At 39.8% G+C, this 19,196-nt stretch overlaps 1 protein-coding gene across 1 annotated transcript in view; it reads left to right on the top strand.

The window, feature by feature from the left end:
• Window positions 1-93: 93 nt before the first annotated feature.
• Window positions 94-19,196, top strand: part of itfg1 (integrin alpha FG-GAP repeat containing 1) — a 181,860-nt gene continuing 162,757 nt past the window's right edge. Inside the window, exons 1-6 of the mRNA XM_012874005.3 lie at window positions 94-596; window positions 1,506-1,590; window positions 1,736-1,866; window positions 4,372-4,429; window positions 4,523-4,600; window positions 4,696-4,790. Coding sequence (XP_012729459.2) covers window positions 392-596; window positions 1,506-1,590; window positions 1,736-1,866; window positions 4,372-4,429; window positions 4,523-4,600; window positions 4,696-4,790 — 652 coding nt within the window. The 5' untranslated portion in view covers window positions 94-391. The remainder of the gene's footprint in view (window positions 597-1,505; window positions 1,591-1,735; window positions 1,867-4,371; window positions 4,430-4,522; window positions 4,601-4,695; window positions 4,791-19,196) is intronic.

Raw genomic sequence — 19,196 nt, 5'->3', positions numbered from 1 at the left:
TTGGATGACTCTGGGGAAATGATTACGGAGTACAGAAGGGGACATTTTATGTTCTGAGATGGGTCTGATTTGTCAGTGTTAGGCTTTAAAAGTGAAAATGCACTTGTTTTGAAGAACCGCTGCAGCGCATCCACCGCTGCTATCCTCCAGCTTTAAACACCTGCCATCTGCCAGGGCTGCCAGTTTGCGCGACATTGACGTAAACAGCATGACGCTCTTAATGAGATTTATTTTAGAGTTTTTTGCGAAACTCGTTTCCGACAAAAGAAAACTAAAATAAAGCATCTGCCCGGCAGTTTTGGACCAACACTTTCTGTGTTTAGTAAGGAGGTTCTGTAATGTTCCCCCTTCCAGCAAGCCGTAAAGCGGCGTGCCGTATTCCGGTCCGTGGATGTTGTGGAGCTGCTCTGGTAGCAGGATGTGGAGGTTCATATTGAACTCTTTGCCGTGTTTTCTGCTGTTGTTGGTCCAGCGACGGGCGTTTGCTCTGCAGGATGTCACCGCGGAGCTTTTCGGGGCCGACAAGCACGGGACGGTGGCGGCGTTCGGCGACTTCAACTCGGATAAACAGACCGACATCTTCATCATCAGGGAGCGTACGTACTGCTGCGACGCTGCTCCCAGCAGCTCTACTGGTTCATGGTGGCGAAAATCATTTCTCTATCCAAGTGTTTAGGGTTTTTTTTTTCCTTCTGAGAATCGATTTTCGAAAAGAAAGAGACCTTTATCTGCGTCGCTTGTCTTGTCAAATTAATACTTCCTTGTTTGTTTGGTTTGGAATCTCCTATAAAAAGTGATGTTTGTTTAGCCAGCAGGGAGAGCACAGGTGGAGCCTCAAGCATAAATTATGTTGATGAAGCTGTTCCGCTGATTCTGACTCAAACAGGAATAACGAGCTGATTTTAATTATGTTTTTTTTGTTGCGAGGGAAAATGAAGGGAAGTAAACCAAAACTCACGTTAAATTAAACATTTCTTACTAGATAAAATCTTTTTGTACTCCCTGGGCAGTGCAATGAGATGCTGATGGAAGCCAGTGAAAAAGGAGGATTTAATAGAATAAAAGCTATACAGATTAGGGCTGGGCAATATATTGAGATTCTTAAACAAGAGATATAAGATGATTGACCATCTCGTTTATATCAAGATGGTCTGCGTTAGAATTCTACTTTTTTATGTATACCAGTGGGTCATTTTTCAGCTGTTCCTCATATTTATCTACAGCTGTTTGTCGAGCACCCTTCCTCTAACACGGTGTGGTAACCTTGCTGAGACTAAACGTTCAGGTTGCTCAGAACCTTCCAGATTCAGAGGTCTGACTTCCAAGAGAGACTTTAGTTCATTTTGTTTTCTCACTTGGATGTTGTGACTTCTACCTCCGAATGGGAACCCACCCCCTGTGGGTAGTTTCAGCTCCAGGCCACCCACCTCTGAGCCAGTGACATGAAGGCCGCTCGCCCATACCCAACGTTTAACTTCCTGTGTTGTTTTTCTGACCTTTTCCAGAGTCTGAACTGGTGATTTTCTTGGCTGACTCCACTTCTCCTTACTTCAAGCCCAAAGTTAACATCTCCAAGGATGTTCTCCCACAGTAAATATTCTAAAATGATTTTTTTTTTCTTTTTGATGGTTAAGGATGTCTAAGTGGCACAATCATTGTTTCTGCCTGTTGTTTTGAGTGATGTCGTGAATCCTGCCGCCGGCTATGATCTCAGCCCGCTGCTCTCCTTTTTCAGGGGCGCCGTCATCACCAGCGTAGTTCCTGGGGATTATGATGGAGACTCTCGGATGGACGTCCTTCTCACGGCTCAGATCAATTCTCCAGAGACATCCGTTTTTGTCTTTTGGGGAAACAACAACACACTGGGTACAAATCGACAGTAAATGATAGCTTGCATTTTTTTATTATTATTATTTCAGAACTTCTTTTTCGTTTGTTTCAAAATGTTATTATATTTCAGTTGTGTGAAAAAGGGATTGCCCCCTTACACGTTTTTGCTTTCTTGTCACAGTTAGACGATTCGGGTCATTGAGATGACCGGAGTAAATACGAAAAAAACATTTTTTTTAAAAAAAAGCTCTCTAAAGCCACCGGGCCGAGTAACTAGTTGTGCCGCCCATGGAAGCAACAAGTGACATCAAGAGTTTCTGATAAGTGGGGATGAGTCTTTAGCATCATCATACTACATGATCTGAATTAGTTTAATGTTCAGACTTTGTCTAGGCCACTGCAGAAGTTTTTTTTTTTTTTTGTGTGTGTGTCATTCAGCAGTCATTGTCGCGCTGTGTAAAGATGGCGTGGCTGGGCTTTTCGGTCCTGTACTGTATTCTCTTCAACAGTCCTTATTGTCTTGCTGTAGCCATAAAGACATCTTGGTGAGACACCATCACCGCCATGTTTGACTGATAGCATTATGGTCTGTTTCCTAAACGCTATGATAATTTTAGGCCAGATCTAATAGGACCCACACCTCTAAAAAAAATTCCACTTTAGTTCAGTCAGTTCTTGGGAGGCTGAGGATGTTTTCTTAGTGAAGTGATGTGGCCGTTTTCGTTCTTTTAGGTCAGCAGTGGTTACATGGGGGGGGCATTTTGCCAACTCTCTCTTTCTAATGCTGAAGGCTGGCCTTAACTGAGGCCATTGAGCTTCACTAGTTTTCTCCAGTTGGAGGTAATGGCTCTTAGTTTGGTTGGCTCGCATCCCAAAGTTCTAAAAATGGCCTCGTAAGCCTCTTCAGACTGATACATGTCAGTTATCTTGGATTTCTCCTGATTATTTTGGGGGTTTTTTTAGATGGCGTGCTGCTTTTTGACAGCCTTCAGCCGTCTGAGAGGTTCTATATAGATTATTTATTATAGCTGCAGCTCAGGTAATAATCGGGCCCGGGTTATGCTTGTGAAATTGAGCTCAGCTTTCTAAAAATGTTGTTTAATCATATTTCATTCAGAATTTAATCTAGAAGGCAATACATTTTTTTTCCCCAAGAGCCAGGTTTGTGGGAAAAAAAAGAAAAAGAAATCTTTAAGGCGGTGTGTACACTTCCAGAGCGCAGGATGTATTTTTATTGAAACATGTTGTAACTGATTGCTTGTGTTTGTAGAAGTGGAGCCAATGATGACAGATGTTCTCCTCGTGGTTTTCTGACAGTTTTATGCCAGATTGTTTGTTGAGTCAGACAAATTCCCCCCGTACTGTGAATAGATGCTTTTGTTTCCAAATCTCTCAGTCCAGGCTGAATGTTTTAGTTGTGCTGTTACAGCAACAGCCAACAGCTTAGGTTTCCACATTATTGTGCTATTTTTTTTTTTATCCTGCCACGAATTTCCTATTTATGGTTTTCACATAGCAACATGTCAGCATAGGCAGCAGCAGTTGGCCTCCCCTGCACAGAAGCCACATTGCTCCGTTGAACCAATGGAGCCTCCTTCCTGTGCTGTGCAGAAATTTTTGCTTCGCGCTAACGTTGGAAACTACCAGGAGAGTCTACAATATTTCCTCTTTAGAAAATTAAAATGGGTGAAACTTTCTTACGCCTTTTTCGTGTGCCTTGTTTGTTTTAAGTCTACAGTTTTTGGAGTGGAACAAAATGTGGTCTTTCAAGGCAGCTTTTTGTTCTATGAGACCTTGGTCTCCCAGATGCCATCTTATGGTTTTTGGGCCACAGCCAGGATCTTGCCTGTGTCTTTGTGGAAACCCCACCAGATCCTCTGGCTCAGTGCAGGTTCTTTTAATTCAACATGATCAATATCCACAGCAGGACACCTCACACGAGCCCATAGGTGTGCTGCTACACAATCATGCAGATAGTCTTTTGTCTTTGTTATCAGGGGTTCATGAGAGTTAATGCCTGACAGAAAATGACACCAATTTGGCCTTTTAGAGCCGTGGTCCTGGGCTAACAGCCTGTTTCAGTTAAAATGGAGCTGTCAGTCATTTGTTTACTTTAGATGTCCTGGTCCTGTTTCTTCTTTCTGCATTTCAAAGCCCTGTTTAAAACCAGGTTATGACACACCAGCAAAAAAATGTTAACAGTTGTAACATTCTCATTCTGGATCAAAATGTATTGTATTCGTAGAGGAATAATGTCTGAACTTCTTATTATAAAATCATTTAAATTTATTAATTTGAATTTAGTAAAAGGCTATGGTGTGATTAGATGCTGTGTAAAGCCACATCTAGTTAATGATTGGCTTTCAGAAGGCAGGAGGAGAATAAAAGTTGGTGATCCTCTCTTAAATGTTTGATAGCTGTATACATAAGAGCGCGATGACATGGGTCTAGTCTGAATTAAGCATCCAATGGACATTTTCTTCCTGCCTTTCTGTCCACCTTTGTAACTCAGGAAATGCTTTCTTTGTTTGTTTCCTGCAGAAACTGCAAGGGGTCTTACCCTGAATGTTACCTTTACAGATCAGCCTCTTGTTATGGAGTAAGTATTAATTTCATGGTTTTAAATAAATTACGATGCTAATATAAAAAAAAAAAAATGAAGGAAAATAATAAAAATAATTTCCCTCCACAGTTTCAATGGCGACATGATTCCAGATGTTTTTGGGGTGTCCACCTCTCTGAAAACTACAGTCTGTTATCTTACCAAAAGGTGAAGTGATTTACACATTTCCCAACTTTGTTTAGCTGGCCCTCATTAATTTATTCAGGATGATATAGAATTATGATCTCTTTTTTTACTTTTAGGGTTTTAAAGTGCCAGGATGCTCTTAATTCATTGGTTAAAATGCGCATTCCTCACTCTAACGCTTTCATTGACCTCAACAAGGACTTCACTGCTGGTGAGTAGCTGATCATTTCTCAAGTTTCTAATAAGAAAATGATTAAAATTTAATTCTGTGTGACAGCTCAAACCAACTACAGTACTTTATGTTTGTGTGTTAAGAAGAGCTGGGTAAATGGGTACTATAAACATATAAAGCTGCATTTCTCCTCACCCAGCTGTCGCCATTGACCCCATTGTACAGAGTTTTGGCATGTGTATTCGATTCAAAAATCGGCTAATGTAAAAGCGTCTGATTCTCTGGCCGTATTCCTAACACAGCGCTGATATACACTGACAGCTGCAACCAGACCATTTGCGTAATCAAGAGTGACAGCTCCAAAATTACACCAAGACTGACTACAGGCTCAAACCTTAATAAATCTGCCCCTGTGGGTGTTGTTTGTTACTCGATCGATGATGACAGTCCTTGTTGTCCTGAGATTAGTGCATGTAAATTGCGTTCTCATACGTTTTTGAGTTGATCTGTGGTCACTTTCTTCACATCATCAAAGAAATAAAAACAAGTTGTGTAAAGGAGTTAGGTTATGTGATATTTTTGAGCAAACGTGTCTTGACTCTGCTGTGATGTACAGAATCTCCATCTCACCTACAAGCTGTCAAAGCATACAATACCTAACATCAGAAACTACAGGTGCTGCAGAAGAGAGAATGGTTTTGGGGGAAGAGGGTGATGAGCTCATATTAGCTGATGGTGTTGTGGTTTCCACACCAACAACATCCTGTTTTTTGTGTCTGGGAATATTTCAAAACGGTTGTTTGTTATTCTCATAGTCAAGGAATGTGTAGTGTAGCTGTCTTCAGCTGACTGGCAGTGCACAGCAACCAAAATGAGGGAGAGCCAGTGCTGCATCCCTTTATGATCGAAAAAGCTTGGTGATTCTGGTACTTGTTACTTCCAAGTTCTCCTGGTACAGTCCTATGACATCCACACATGATTTAATAGGGTGCTGTACACCTGTTCCTTTAACTGATGAAGGGCTGTCACTTGACAAGTTACCTTGGTGCCACAGCATGGTGCGATAACCGAGCCAGCGTTTGAGTCCCTCAGTGTGCTAGCTTCTTCAGTGTGCTAGCTTCATCAGTGCGCTAGCTTCATCAGTGTGCTAGCTTCATCAGTGTTCTAGCTTCTTCAGTGTGCTAGCTTCATCAGTGTGCTAGCTTCATCAGTGTGCTAGCTTCTTCAGTGTGCTAGCTTCATCAGTGTGCTAGCTTCATCAGTGTTCTAGCTTCTTCAGTGTTCTAGCTTCATCAGTGTTCTAGCTTCTTCAGTGTGCTAGCTTCATCAGTGTGCTAGCTTCATCAGTGTGCTAGCTTCTTTAGTGTGCTAGCTTCATCAGTGTGCTAGCTTCATCAGTGTGCTAGCTTCATCAGTGTGCTAGCTCATTCAGCGTGCTAGCTCATTCAGCGTAGGGGTGGGCAATACGAAGTAAATCTAATATGACTATCTTTGGGCTATATCACGATACACGATATATATCACGATACATGATATATATCACGATATGTTCAAATAACATTGAAAAACAAATGATTTTAGCCACATAGTGCTTAAAGTTGCATTGGTATATCTTATATTAATGTGTCAATTTTTATTTATTTTTTTAAATTTGATTGCAAAATAAAAAATAATTTAAAATGTTTTTTTTAGCCATTTTTTTAACCACAGCTGCACATAGAAGCTTTTCACAAGTTAAAATATTGTCACATTAGAGCTCTTTCATGGTCAACACTGGACCTTAAAAAAACAGAACATCCCAATGGCCAAAAGGAACACCAAGGAAAAATCTGACACAAAATAAACCTCAAATAAAAGGTGCTCTTTTGTGCTTAAGACATTAAAAAATTGTATAATAAAAAAGTGACAATCCCAAAAACAAAAGCTTGTATTGTGACTATAAAATCAACTGACCAGTCACAGCTACATATTCAGAGCATCTCAAAAATATTTTTATTTTTGTGTGTGTGGGGGGTGGGGGACTAAGGTTCTCGCTGTCTAGTCAATGTAAGTAAGCTCACGGGTTCGTTGACGTGTGTGTGCGCCAGAGCGCTTTCTGGTTTGGAGGAGGAGCGAGTGATGCGTTCACAGCATGTGGGAAAAACTACACTCATAGTAGATTAAATACAGCAGCTCAATGTTGCCATGAAAATGTACACTCTATGGTCGCAAAAAGTCATTTTAACCATCACGCGGAGGAAGACTTGAGATACATCGAGTATATTCGATATATCGCCCACCCCTACTTCAGCGTACTAGCTCATTGGTTAATATGAATGTTTTTCTCTTTGTTGTGGCTGAACACCTGTTGCCTTTATCCAAGGTGTGACTGTTTTTTGTTGTTGTTTTTTGTTCTTATCTAAACCCTGGTACTTTCTCTGGTACCTCAATAAAAGGATGTTTAACTTTAGGAACAGTACAACAGACAGTTTTAGTGATTTTCAAACTGTAACTTCTTATATCTTAGTGTACCAATGTACCAGTAAGCAGCTTGCTGAAAAAAAAAAAAAAAATTTTTTGTGTGTCCTGTCTGGCAATGTATCACACAGAAATGGGAAGGTAGAAGGGGGGGAAGGATAGAAACAGATGAGACAAAATGCTAAAAGGAAGAAAAGGTGAAAAAAGCAATATGACATCCTCTGAGTCTGATTCTACACCTGCAAAGAGAGATATAAAAAGAACAGCAAAACCAACCAAAAAGTCTTACAGATACAAACAACCAACACCTTAATACCATCACTGACGAATATACACTATTATTTAATACATAATGTATAAAGTGACAGCTAAAGATAATAATAGGGGTTTTCTAAAAGGGGGTTTTAGCTATCTGTTGCAGTAGGATAATGCTTTAGTAGAATAATCAACAGTGTGGCCATTGTTGGATATCAGGGAAGGCCAACATTTTAACATTTCTTTGCATAGGCTGTTGTTTAGAAATAAAACAACTTGTACCCATGTGTAAACATGCAATCAAAAGGCTCAGGATTATTTTTGGTAACTGACTTTTTCAGTGTAATATCCATCCATCCATCCATCCATCCATTTTTTCAGTGTAATATGCAGGTCTTAATTTGCGTTAGAAAAATGTACAGCTGGCTAGGGCATCAGAATGTTATTTGGAGGAACACAATTTTTTTTAAATATAAAACGGATTTTTACTCCTAGCTGCTGCAGTTTGTGGAGGTTGGCTTGCAGATTGCAACGAAAAAAAAGAAAAATAGGCAGGAAGCGATGGAGCGATAAAGCTCAGCTGGAAAGGATAGATGGTCTGAAAAAAAAGAGGATGGCTTGAAAGATAAAGGGGAAAAGAAGGATGGGAGGGGGATGAGCAAAGAGGTGGGTGAGCCTTTAGAAAGGCTCAGTTCTGTCTGTGGAGGCCACCTGCTCCTTTAAGCGCTACCGGCTGGAGCATCGCAGCAAGACTTAAACAGAGAGAGATTGAGTCTCTGAGATGGCTAGGTTTGTGTTTGCTTGCTGGTTGTCCCTCCTTTGGTTAAAGAGAGTGTTTGCTATAGGACTGCAAAAATAACTGTAAATGTGTTTTAGCATAATGCTGTAAAACTCATAACATGGCCTAACTTCAATCAGTGGCAACAGGGTGCATTCAGGCTCCATTTGAGTTGTTACTCGACAGCACAACATTACCATAAAACATTTAAATTGAAAGAATAGTCTTCAGATGACCTTAAGCAATCATACATTGCCTCCTGTGTGTTTAGCAGGGAGATAAAACTATCAGGTTGTGTTTGTTCAATCAGATCTGAGGAAAATAACAGAAAAATGTGACGTGTGTTTTAGCTGTTGCATAACCAGGGTTAGTAAATATTTGCTTACTCAAAATTATACTCAGTATAGTGTAAAATATCTTTTTAACTCATCAACTAGTACATAGCCTCACAGAGGTATTCACGCTTCTTAAAATGTTTCACTTTACAATGTCTATTGTTCTTTCAGTTCCTTGTTGTAGACCAAGTAGAACATTGTCAAGAAAAATGTTTTAAGGCATATGTATGTTTTTAACTTCCTTGATTATCTCTGGGCTATGCTCTGGCAGTTTTCACCATCTAGAGAGTGAAATTCCAGACCCTGTTTCGAACATCTCCATAACCTGATCGCTGAACTGTCTAATAGAGGTAGGGGGTATTTGAAAAACATTTGATCTGTAATATTATTGGTAATTACAACAACAACGGAGAGAGATTTGTTCCAATATTTTTTCCAGCAGTTTATGTTCACATTTCAAAAATGGAAAAAATAAAAACACATTTCAAAAATAGATTAAAAAAAAAAAAAAAAAACATGTCAATCAAAGAAATGGTTTTGAGAGTAATTTTCAAAATCTATGCGAAAGTTGAACCAGCATTTTTGTGGTTTGCCTCTTCTTCAGATTTTTGTTTTTTACTTTTTATTTTTGGAGACGTTGTAATATGTACATTTCTCGTCTCTGTGCATTAGCAGTTAGGGTTAGTTACATTTCTATTGGTCAGCATGGACACAAACTGAGAAGCATTTCTATTGTTCTGCATCTGCCCGGGCCGCATAAACAACAGCAGGATAATAGGTACTGAGGCTGAAGAGAAGACCGGGTCCAGTAATTGCCTCCATCTAAAATTCACTTGATTGTTCAGCTGCAGAAAAAGTGAGTATGCTCATATACTGTCACACAAAAGGATCTCTGCTGTTCTAACAGCAAGAGTTTGAGTTGACGAATGAAGTCTCTCTTTTTCATGCTTAAATACTTTCTGTCATATATTAACTCTAACATACTGCTCAGGTCAAATTTAATGATATCTGTATTGTCAATTTGACCCGTTTTGGCTTTTGACAGGATTGGAAGAGAATTGAAACATCCCTTTATTGCCCCTCGGTGTAGAATTTCACGTTTCCCGGTAGGATAGTGAGACACAAATAGAAGCATGTAGATACACACAAGATAATAAAAAAAAACACATCAAAAAGAGTAGTAGACTGTGCAATAAGGGCAAAAATGCTGTTTAGCTACTAGTTGTTAAAAAAATACCTTAATCAAAAAAATTAAGGAAAAATGAAGTTTTTTTTCATCTATAAAATTGTATGTTTAAAAAAACAACAGACTATAAGATTAAAAAATTGTGTAAAATTAGCAGGGATATAAAGAATTATTGAATTTGTTGCGAGCCACGCGTGCGCATGTCGAACACTAACCAATAGAAATGCAAATGCTGATGTCCATGCCGGCCAGTAGAGATGCTTCGCTCCGCCCTTCAGAGAAAGCCCTTCCTCTGAAGTGTGGTGACAAGAAATGTACAGAAATTAAATCTGCAAACTTAAACTTAAAAAAATAAGAAAAGCTAAAATTGGGGGGGAAACAGCAAACCACAAGGGGCCCCTTTGCATCTAGACATTGAAATACTTCTCTATAAAAAAAGCTTGTGTGGGTAATTTACAAAGGTCTGTTGTTGAAGTCTTTGTCCTGTAAAATTAAAGAGACAAATATCTCTCCATAAACATCATGATTTGCAGTAGGTTCATGGCAAAAAAGGCCCTGATATTAAGAAATATATCCCACTATTGAGAAAAAAATAATAATTCAGCATTTCCATCTTAAAAACAAGGTTTTACTGAAAACTTGCTTCTGGCTGATATTTGCCTCATTTGTCATTGAAGCAACCTGCCGCATCACCTTTTTACTTTCTAAATTCACACCAGGTGTCACCAGATATATTACAAGCATTCAGTCTGAATTGATAGTACTTATCTAAGTAGCTACCATTTGTTGCAGCACACAGCAATATGATTATGGCATAGTGTTGTTTTGTGTGTGACAAGTATGGAATATATTGCGCAGTTCTACAAATCAACGTCGTATTTTTCTGGGGGATTTTCTCTATACAAAAGTTAGCCATGTTTCTCCTTTGCCTTTAAAGCCATGAGCTTTTTTTTGCCTCAGTCTATCAAAGGAAGGAAGGTTTTGACTGTAATGTGACAAAATACGGGAAATCTCAGGAGTAGCTACTTTTGCAAAGCACGGAATATTTACGTGTGTTTTTCCCAGATACCCTGTCTCTTACCTGCTTGGTATTAAGTACTGTTCCTTCATTTCTGACGGAGACATACTTTTGCTCAAAATGTGGTTGTTTATTAGAGTTCTGTACAAAGAAACTGTACGCTTCAATTCATTAGTCTTATTATGGGTAAAGGCACGCACAAATCTGCTTTTTAATTGACAAAGTCAAAGCACAGCCTTCCTGGCATAGGAAGAAACACCTGGGTCAGAAAGTTTCTATGTTAGCAGCGTTACTTTAGGTTAAATCTTTTGGGATGAAATGAGTAGGCAGGCCAAAATAACGATATCTGTATAAAAAATTCATCTGCCTGGATAGCTTAATCTCCAAACCAGTCAAAGCAAGTAGAAACGTATGATACTAAATGTGGTATGAATGCTGAGAAAGGGATTAGACTTCAACATGTGGCTTTAAAACCAATTAGAGAGAGGGGAATGGCATTTGTTTTATTAGCCATTCATATTTTTTTTACCCTACAATAGTGCATACCTCTATCTTCTGATTTTAATCCATGTGTTTTGAGGGTGAGGATGGCATCGCTCATCTCACCAAACAATGCAGCTGTACACCGAGGCGCTTTATTGGTGCCGTTTAAGAGCAGGGAGGGCGGGTTTACTGCAGTGTCAGGACTCCAATCTAGGTCTACTCCGTGTCATCAGTGTAAACACTTTCACGATAGTATATTGGCTGACCTCACTATATCAGCAGTGCCAACTATAGGAAAAAAGCCTGCAATTGTTTCCTGGCTAATGTCATGGCCTCATTTAGCCTGCTTATTGGTCTCTCTGGCCAAGCAACCTGGCGGCGACAGTGACATATAGCATATGGCCCGTAATCTTTTCATAGTGTCATCTTTTGGCAGCCATTACCTCTAACAGCAATGCATCCATATCAGATTTGTGTTTTTTCTCTCTTTTACATGTGCCGCACTGAGGAGACTTCAGATTTTTTACTAATTGTGACAAAGTGGGTGAGAACACCATTTGCCTTAGTTTATATATTTTCAGGTGACATTATTGTTTGCTTGATTTAGCCATATCGTAATTATTCTGTAGTCTGCAAGCGTATACTGTCCAGCTTTTTGCATTTTTACAGATTATTTACTATAACATCTTGGTTTAAATCAATTCTCAATGCCACATTGTATTTATTATTTGATCATTTAACCTGTGCATTTTAGTGAACTTACCTTACTTAGCTGTGTTTCTGGGGAAGTGTTGCCTCACTTCCTGTAATTCTAGCTTCCTGTTTAGAGCTGATGTCACAGGAAGACACCAAGTGAAGAGAGGGAGACTATTTCAATTTGATATAGTCAAATTTAGGCCTTGTGTAGAATTATTCTGTGTATTGAATCTTATAATGTCATGGCCATTAGAGTTACCTGTTCACGGAAGAGTCCATTGTAAACCATTTTGTCTCCCAGAAAATGAGAGTATTTAAACAGAGAAGATTGAGATGTTCAGGAGGGAGGAAAGAACCAGGTCAGTGTAGCTGAGTGGACTTAATGTTCCTTTTGGTTGTTTTAAGTTCAGTTATGATCTGTTGAACCACGTTAACCTCAGAGTTATTTTTTGGATTTTTGTAAATGTTTCTTTTTTTCCACTATTCTTGTTATAAATAAACCACCTGCTACACTGGACATCATCTGCTTACTGCCTTCTTCAGCCACTTTGGTCAGGCTATCGCTCACTAATGCATAGCTTGTTTTAGCCTCTCCAGTGTTCAGGATCAAGCAAAACATGCTGTAAAACACACTCTGGTTTACAAATCTGCTGTAATTCTCATGTGGAGCAGTACACGCTAAATGTAACCTTTTATTTGTCAAGCTGCAGGGACGAACAGTACAATTATCGCAAAGTTAAAGTATTTTGCAAATATACTGAAGTTGTTTGGGAACAAAATCAATGAAGTATCAGAAAGTCGTTATGTTGCATGTTTTGTTACCGCTGCTGTGTGGTGGCTTGTACAGGCAGCTGCTTTAGTAGCCTAACGACTTTCTGCATCCATCAAAACTTGGAGCAACTTTTAAGAATTTGCTTTTCTAAAAACTGAAAAACAATAGTTGTCGCTGCTTTTGCTAAAATAATATAATGATTATCACACTTAATCTTTTGTGTTGTTTATTTGATTGTAATTCCTAAATGGAACAATTATAAATAGACATCAACATTAGGATTTCTAAGTGTGGGTGGCACTGTTTTAGTCTTTATACCATGTCTGTCCCTTTTTTTTCCTTCATATCATCAACATGTTGGAAACTGGTCAATGTCTTTAAACAGTAACACTCAAAACTACGGTATACCTTAATACTGTTAACTGGGCCTTTGCTGTTGCACTCTGGAAGTCTCTCCCCTGTTAGATCTGTCCTTAGAACAGTAATATGGTGGCCCTGGACATCAGAGCACATGTCCATTCAGAAGAGGAACTGCGTCCATTCTGAAGAGGAACTGCAAGGCAAAAGTCTACCAGCAGCTGGATTAAAAAAAAAAAAAACTTTATTATAGTAGAAAATATAGTAATTGCATAGTACTTATAGATTGCATTTTGTGTGAAAAGCATGTGCAAAGACAATAATACAGGCATGAGGATTCATTGCTAGGCAACAGGGATGGTAATACTCCACAGCATCCAATTAAACTACCTCTGTGTTGAAGTGGCTTGTTGATTGTCGGACTAATAACGCAGGGGTGGTGGGAGAATGGAGCAGATTTGCCACCTAACAAGGCTGGCCGAGAAGAAAACTTGCTTGTTCAAGGATCATGTTTACATTTTGCAGTGCGCTGTAGTGGAATTTTTTTTTTTTTTTTTTTTGGATATTTGTTCACGGCTCTAGTGGCTCGCTTTTTAACACAGTAGGCTAACAGGAAGAGGGGGAGAGACACGCGGCAAAGGAACGTGGGTCGGAGTCGAACCCGGGTCGACCGCAGCGAGGACTAAGGCCTCCGTACATGGGTTGCGCTACCTGCTGCGCCAGTAGTGGACATTTTTAGTTTTGCCAGTCATCAATACATGTTGAGAAAAGAAGGAAGGATATGGCAGAAGTTCTATACTCACAGTGGAGCAGGTATGTTAAAGTCAATGTGTTTGTGTTGTGTGGCTGTATGCCCACACAGAGGTAGCCCCACCCCGCCCCACCGATGCAGTCAGAGACCCCCAGCACGTCCCCACACTTCCAGTCTCCTTCTCTTTCTCCTGCCCCAAGACAGACAAGAGGGCGGCGCCATAGTGTTCCTCTTCTTACTTAAATTTTGAAATGTTTTCTTTCAATTTGGAACATCTTGCACTATGACACAGCTCTTATCCCAGCAAGTTTCTCTTTGCGTTTAATCTTCACCATTAACTGTCCGAGTACCAAAGTTACGAGTGCCACCATCTGTGTTTAGGTTATAATTAAATGATGAGTCAATTAAGTTTTGAAGTTTGTTAATCAAGTCAGCATTGTCCATAATCGCATCTTGATGCATCAAAAGATAGCTTCTCCCAGCCCTAACCCTTAACATGTTTTGTGAATTGGATTTTGGAGAGCAACACATTTCTCTGTAATTCTTCTGACTGATCTTGCTGGGTATCTGCTTTTATAGCTCTGTGGACTCCTGCTGCCTATGCCACTGTCTTTGCTTTGTGTCATATTACTTTCCATCACACCTGTTCCCTAATCCTGTATTACCTTCCAGCTCACAGTGCTTACAAGCTTGAGACTACCTCCTGAGGGGGTGTCAGGGCTGTAATATTGTTTGGGTGACTTGAATCCCCTTTTCCATGTTGGAAACTTAGTTGTTTGCAAGGGATAAAGAATATGTGGAGAATGCAGAACCAAAGGATGGTCTGATGGGGACCACTATAAAGGAGGATACATACAGTTAGGCCAAGAAATATTTGGACAGTCACACAAGTTTTGTTATTTTAGCTGTTTATGAAAACATGTTCAGATGGAGCAGGAGATCGACAGGATAAAGATGGATGGATAGATGGAAAACATATTCAGGACACAATTACATAATCCATATGGGTTTAAAGTGCAGACTCTCAGCTGTAATTTGATCGTAAGGGTTTGCGAATTACAGCTCTATAATATGTAGCAGCCTCTTTTACAAGGGACCAAAAGTCATTGGACAACTGACTTAGAAGAAAATAAATACCAAGGCTGCATGGGCTCTTCCCTCGTTAACCTGTCATCAATTAAGCAGTTAAAAGGCCTGGAGTTGATTCCAGGTGTGGCGTTTGCATTTGGAAGCTGTTGCTGTGAACACACTACATGCGGTCAAAGGAGCTCTCAATGGAGGTGAAACAGACCAACCTGAGGCTGAAAAAAAAGAATAAATCCATCTGAGAGATACCAGAAATGTTAGGAGTGGCCATATTAACAGTTTGGTGCCTTATAAAAAAAAAAAAAAAAAAAAAAAAAAATGCACTGGTGAGCTTGGGAACTCAACGAGACCTGGACGTCCACGGAAGACAACGGTGGTGGATGATCGCAGAATCCTTTCCATGTTGAAGAAAACCCCTTCACAACATCCACTCAAGTGAAGAACACTCTCCAGGAAGTAGGTGTATCAGTATCTGAGTCTACCATAAAAGTGATGCCTGGTGATGCCTGGTAACGCATCACTAAGGAGGAAACCCAGCGTTTGGTGATGTCCATGGCTTCCAGACTTCAGGCAGTCATTGCCTGCAAAGGATTCTCAGCAAAATATTGAAAAGTAAAATTTTTCTTAGGTTTATGTTTATTTGTCCAATTGCTATTGAGCCCCTAAAATTAAGAGCGTTTGGTCCAAAGATAGAAAGAGAAGCAATTACAATTACAAAATGGTGTTCCACAAGGTTCTAGGTAAGGTCCAGCTTTATACTCCTCTTACCTGACCTTGTCCGGTGGTGTCATCAGGAAACATAACAGGAATTTCCAATGCTATGACAGAACCAGGCGCTATTCATCTATTAAGCCAGGTGAGTCCAACCAGTCGTTTGGCCTAAAGGTCTGAGAGACCAAAATCTCGGATGACAAAAACATTTTACCCCCAAAGTCCAAAACCAGGCGCATCTTACCTCAGACTTCTGCAGAGAAACCTGGGCGTCATTCGTAAAACGCAGACTTCTGTCCTGCAGTGCAGTTTTAGCTGGTTGTCACCGTACCTTCATTAAACCTCTCTAGTTAAATGGATCAAATTTCTGCATCCTTATCACTACATTGGCTTCTGTAAAATTCAGAATTGAGTAAAAAATACTTTTGATTACATACAAAATGCTCAACAGCTCAGCATCGTCCTGCTTTCAAGACTTACTTGTAGCTCGACAGCCCAGAAGAGCACACCGCTGTCAGGAGGCAGGTTCACTCATACTTCCTAGAACTTTTCCATTTCAGTTTTCAGGGCCTTCTTCCTTGGAACCGGCTTCCTCTTTCAGCATAAAACACCAAGCTTTAAAGACAAAGCACACTGCTCTTGATGGCAGTGGTGTTCAGACGTGTGCGTGCACATCTCACTGCTGTCTATGCAATGAGCTTCTATAAGCTTGTTACCGGAGTTCTGAGAGGAGTTTCTATTTACGCAGACATGTGTTCAGCATAAAGGAAGTGTTATGAGCAAAATAGGATAGCAAGTGTGTGTGTGTGTGTGTGTGTGTGTGTGTGTGTATGTATATGAGGGTTTTGGACATAATCCTCCCGATAGCTACTGCACCTACGTTGTTCCCTGTAATGGTTTTAGAAGATTAGTTCTTCCGGGAATAGCATTGCTCATGATCTGTGTGTGTGTGTGTGTGTGTGTGTGTGTGTGTGTGCGCATGTGTGCGTGTGTTTTCCCATGTCAGTGAATGAACCGTTTTGATGGATCGGGATGGAAAACACAATGTGGAGTAGGGCCACATATTGGCTTAGAGATGGATTTATTCCGCGGAGCTCAACACTTTGTTCTTGGCCTGGTTTCGTTATTTTGTCCGCCTGTGTGGTGGGTGTGCATATCAAAACCAACATCAGGGTGTTGGGGACAGTTTAATAATGGTGTTCCTCAAGCTTGTATGAGATTAGTTTGGCTTTTATATCTATTGAAGCTTACATGATTGCGTTTGCATTGATTTCTATCTCCGTGTGCCGGGGTGTAATGTGGAGTGGATCTGTTGTCCTTTTAATCAGCGTTCGTTCTTTAGTGTTGTGTCGCACTAACAAGAGGAGAGGCTCTGAATTTGCTTTTCCAGGCAGATACCCCCGTCCTGTTCTGAGCTGCTGCTCTCAATGTTCTTCCAAGTTGTTGGACGCATTAAAAACTATGCTTGTAATAAAGTGGGAGTCTGTAGCTTTGATTCATTTCATGAACACGAGAAAGATGTGACCTCCCAATCAGGGGTCATATCAGCTAATCAGCTAATAAATAAAGCTAAGAAATTAAAGAAAATTAGCTTACCGGTTTGATATGTTGAGCTGCAGGATTCAAAACGGGAATCTTTACCGGGAAGGTCTTAAAATCAAAGTAAAACTTTATAAGTGATTATTTTATGATTATTTATTATACAAATTATGCTTCATTTTTCTGTGTTTCTTAAGTGTAAGATGTCTAGCTCTCTGGCCAGCTCTGGCAAGTGCATATTTCTACACCTGATCAGAAGATGCACAGTACCTTGTTCAGAGGGCTGTTTTTAAATGTTCGTTATCTCAGTTCTTGCCCTTGGTTTCAGTCGATGAAGTCTTCTTAATTGTAAGTGAGGTTGAAGCATAAGTCAGTCTTTTGTAAAGAGTGGAAAAAGTTCAGAACTCATCAAAAACTGTCAAGTGGGTTGATCTGAGGTACGCGTTCAGTTAGGGTTGTTCTTTAAATCTGTGCCAATACAGCATTTAATGACCATGTTCTGTAATAAGCCTATGCTTCTGTCTTGGGAATTTTTTTTTTTTTTCAAATTTTGTTTCGGGTTAGTTAAGCGTTTCAGATTCAAACTCACAGGGCTGTAGGAGACAAAACCTTAATGAAAGCCTGCTGGCCTAAAGAAGCTACTCCTGATCTGACAGCTGTCTCAGGGGTCAGTCTGCAAACTGAGTATGATTCTGTCAGAGCAAAGAGAAACTTTGTACACAAAACTGCGTGTGTGTGTGTAAAATGGTTTCAATAATGTGAACTTGTTTTGTATGAACAGACTCAATGATGCTCAAGTAGCCTTACCACTTGGATTCATCCACATTTTCTCACATTACCACTTTAAATCTACATATATTTTATTAGGATTTATGTAACAGATAAACATACAGTTGAGACAAATTGTGAAGGAAAAGGATGCACGTTCTCTTCTGCAAATAAAGATCTCAAAAGTATGTCATTAATTTGGATTCAGCCCCAAGAAGTCTGTATTTTATAGTGAGGGGCACTTGTTGTTTGGATCTTTTTAACACAGGAATATACTTAAATATAAACCAGTTCAATGCAGTTATGTGACATTATTTAGAGCTACTGTCCTGTTGCCATTGTTGCCATAAATAGGGACATGTACACTATAATGTTCAGTTTTGGTGTCATGGTTAGCATGTCATCTTTTAAATGTTTCTCAACAATAATTGACTTTTTTCTTTCCAGTCCTCCATCAGGTCAGATTTGCAGTGTGTGATTAATGGTTGTCCTGGCAACAGATTATTCTAATTTAGTTCTGGATCTCTGCAGCTCCTCCAAAGTTAGCTTAGGCCTCTTGGCTGTTTTTCTCTGAATAATGTTTCCCTTGCCTACGCGTTCCCGCCGCACTTTGCAGATTTTTATTGGAAAAGATTTTTGAAAACTTTTTCTTTCAGAATTGTGGAGTTCCTTATTTTGGTCTGTCTTTCAAAACTCCTGTAAAATACACAGAAATATTTGTTTGTAGCAGCGGGAAAAAAAAAAAAAAAAAGTATAATCATCCAAAGAGTTGTTAAAGCCTTTGTAGGGCTGTGTAAATGTGTTTCAGCAAACTGTGAGCTCTCCATAATGGGCAATGGTCATCGATTGCTGGACTTTGTTTGCATGTCCTCAGGCTAACTTTGCCGGTGAGTGAATCCCGGTTTCAACTGGACGGATCCGTTTCTCAGCTGACAGCCGTGACATTTCCTTCAGAATGCCAAAGGCTCTCCCTCTGTCCAGCTGAAGAATGAACTACTCTAGGGGTTAAAGACGGAGGGAACAAATCGATGCAGATAAACACTGAGGTCCTGACTGATAAGCTGCTGGCTGTCTTATAGCTTAACTATGAACAAATATATACGAGATACAGAATCACAAACGGCTCCAAACACACATGCTCTCTCTCTGCGGTTTAATACATCTAGTTTTGCTTCATTGTTGTCAACATCATTCAAAGTCCATCTCAAACACAAAGCAGACATGGTTCCTCCAGCCCCATAAATAAAGCAATT

This window comes from Fundulus heteroclitus, chromosome 4 (assembly GCF_011125445.2).
Source record: "Fundulus heteroclitus isolate FHET01 chromosome 4, MU-UCD_Fhet_4.1, whole genome shotgun sequence".
Classification (NCBI taxonomy): domain Eukaryota; kingdom Metazoa; phylum Chordata; class Actinopteri; order Cyprinodontiformes; family Fundulidae; genus Fundulus; species Fundulus heteroclitus.
The sequence above is the reverse complement of the archived record's forward strand: the minus strand, read 5'-3'. Positions and strand labels throughout refer to the sequence as shown.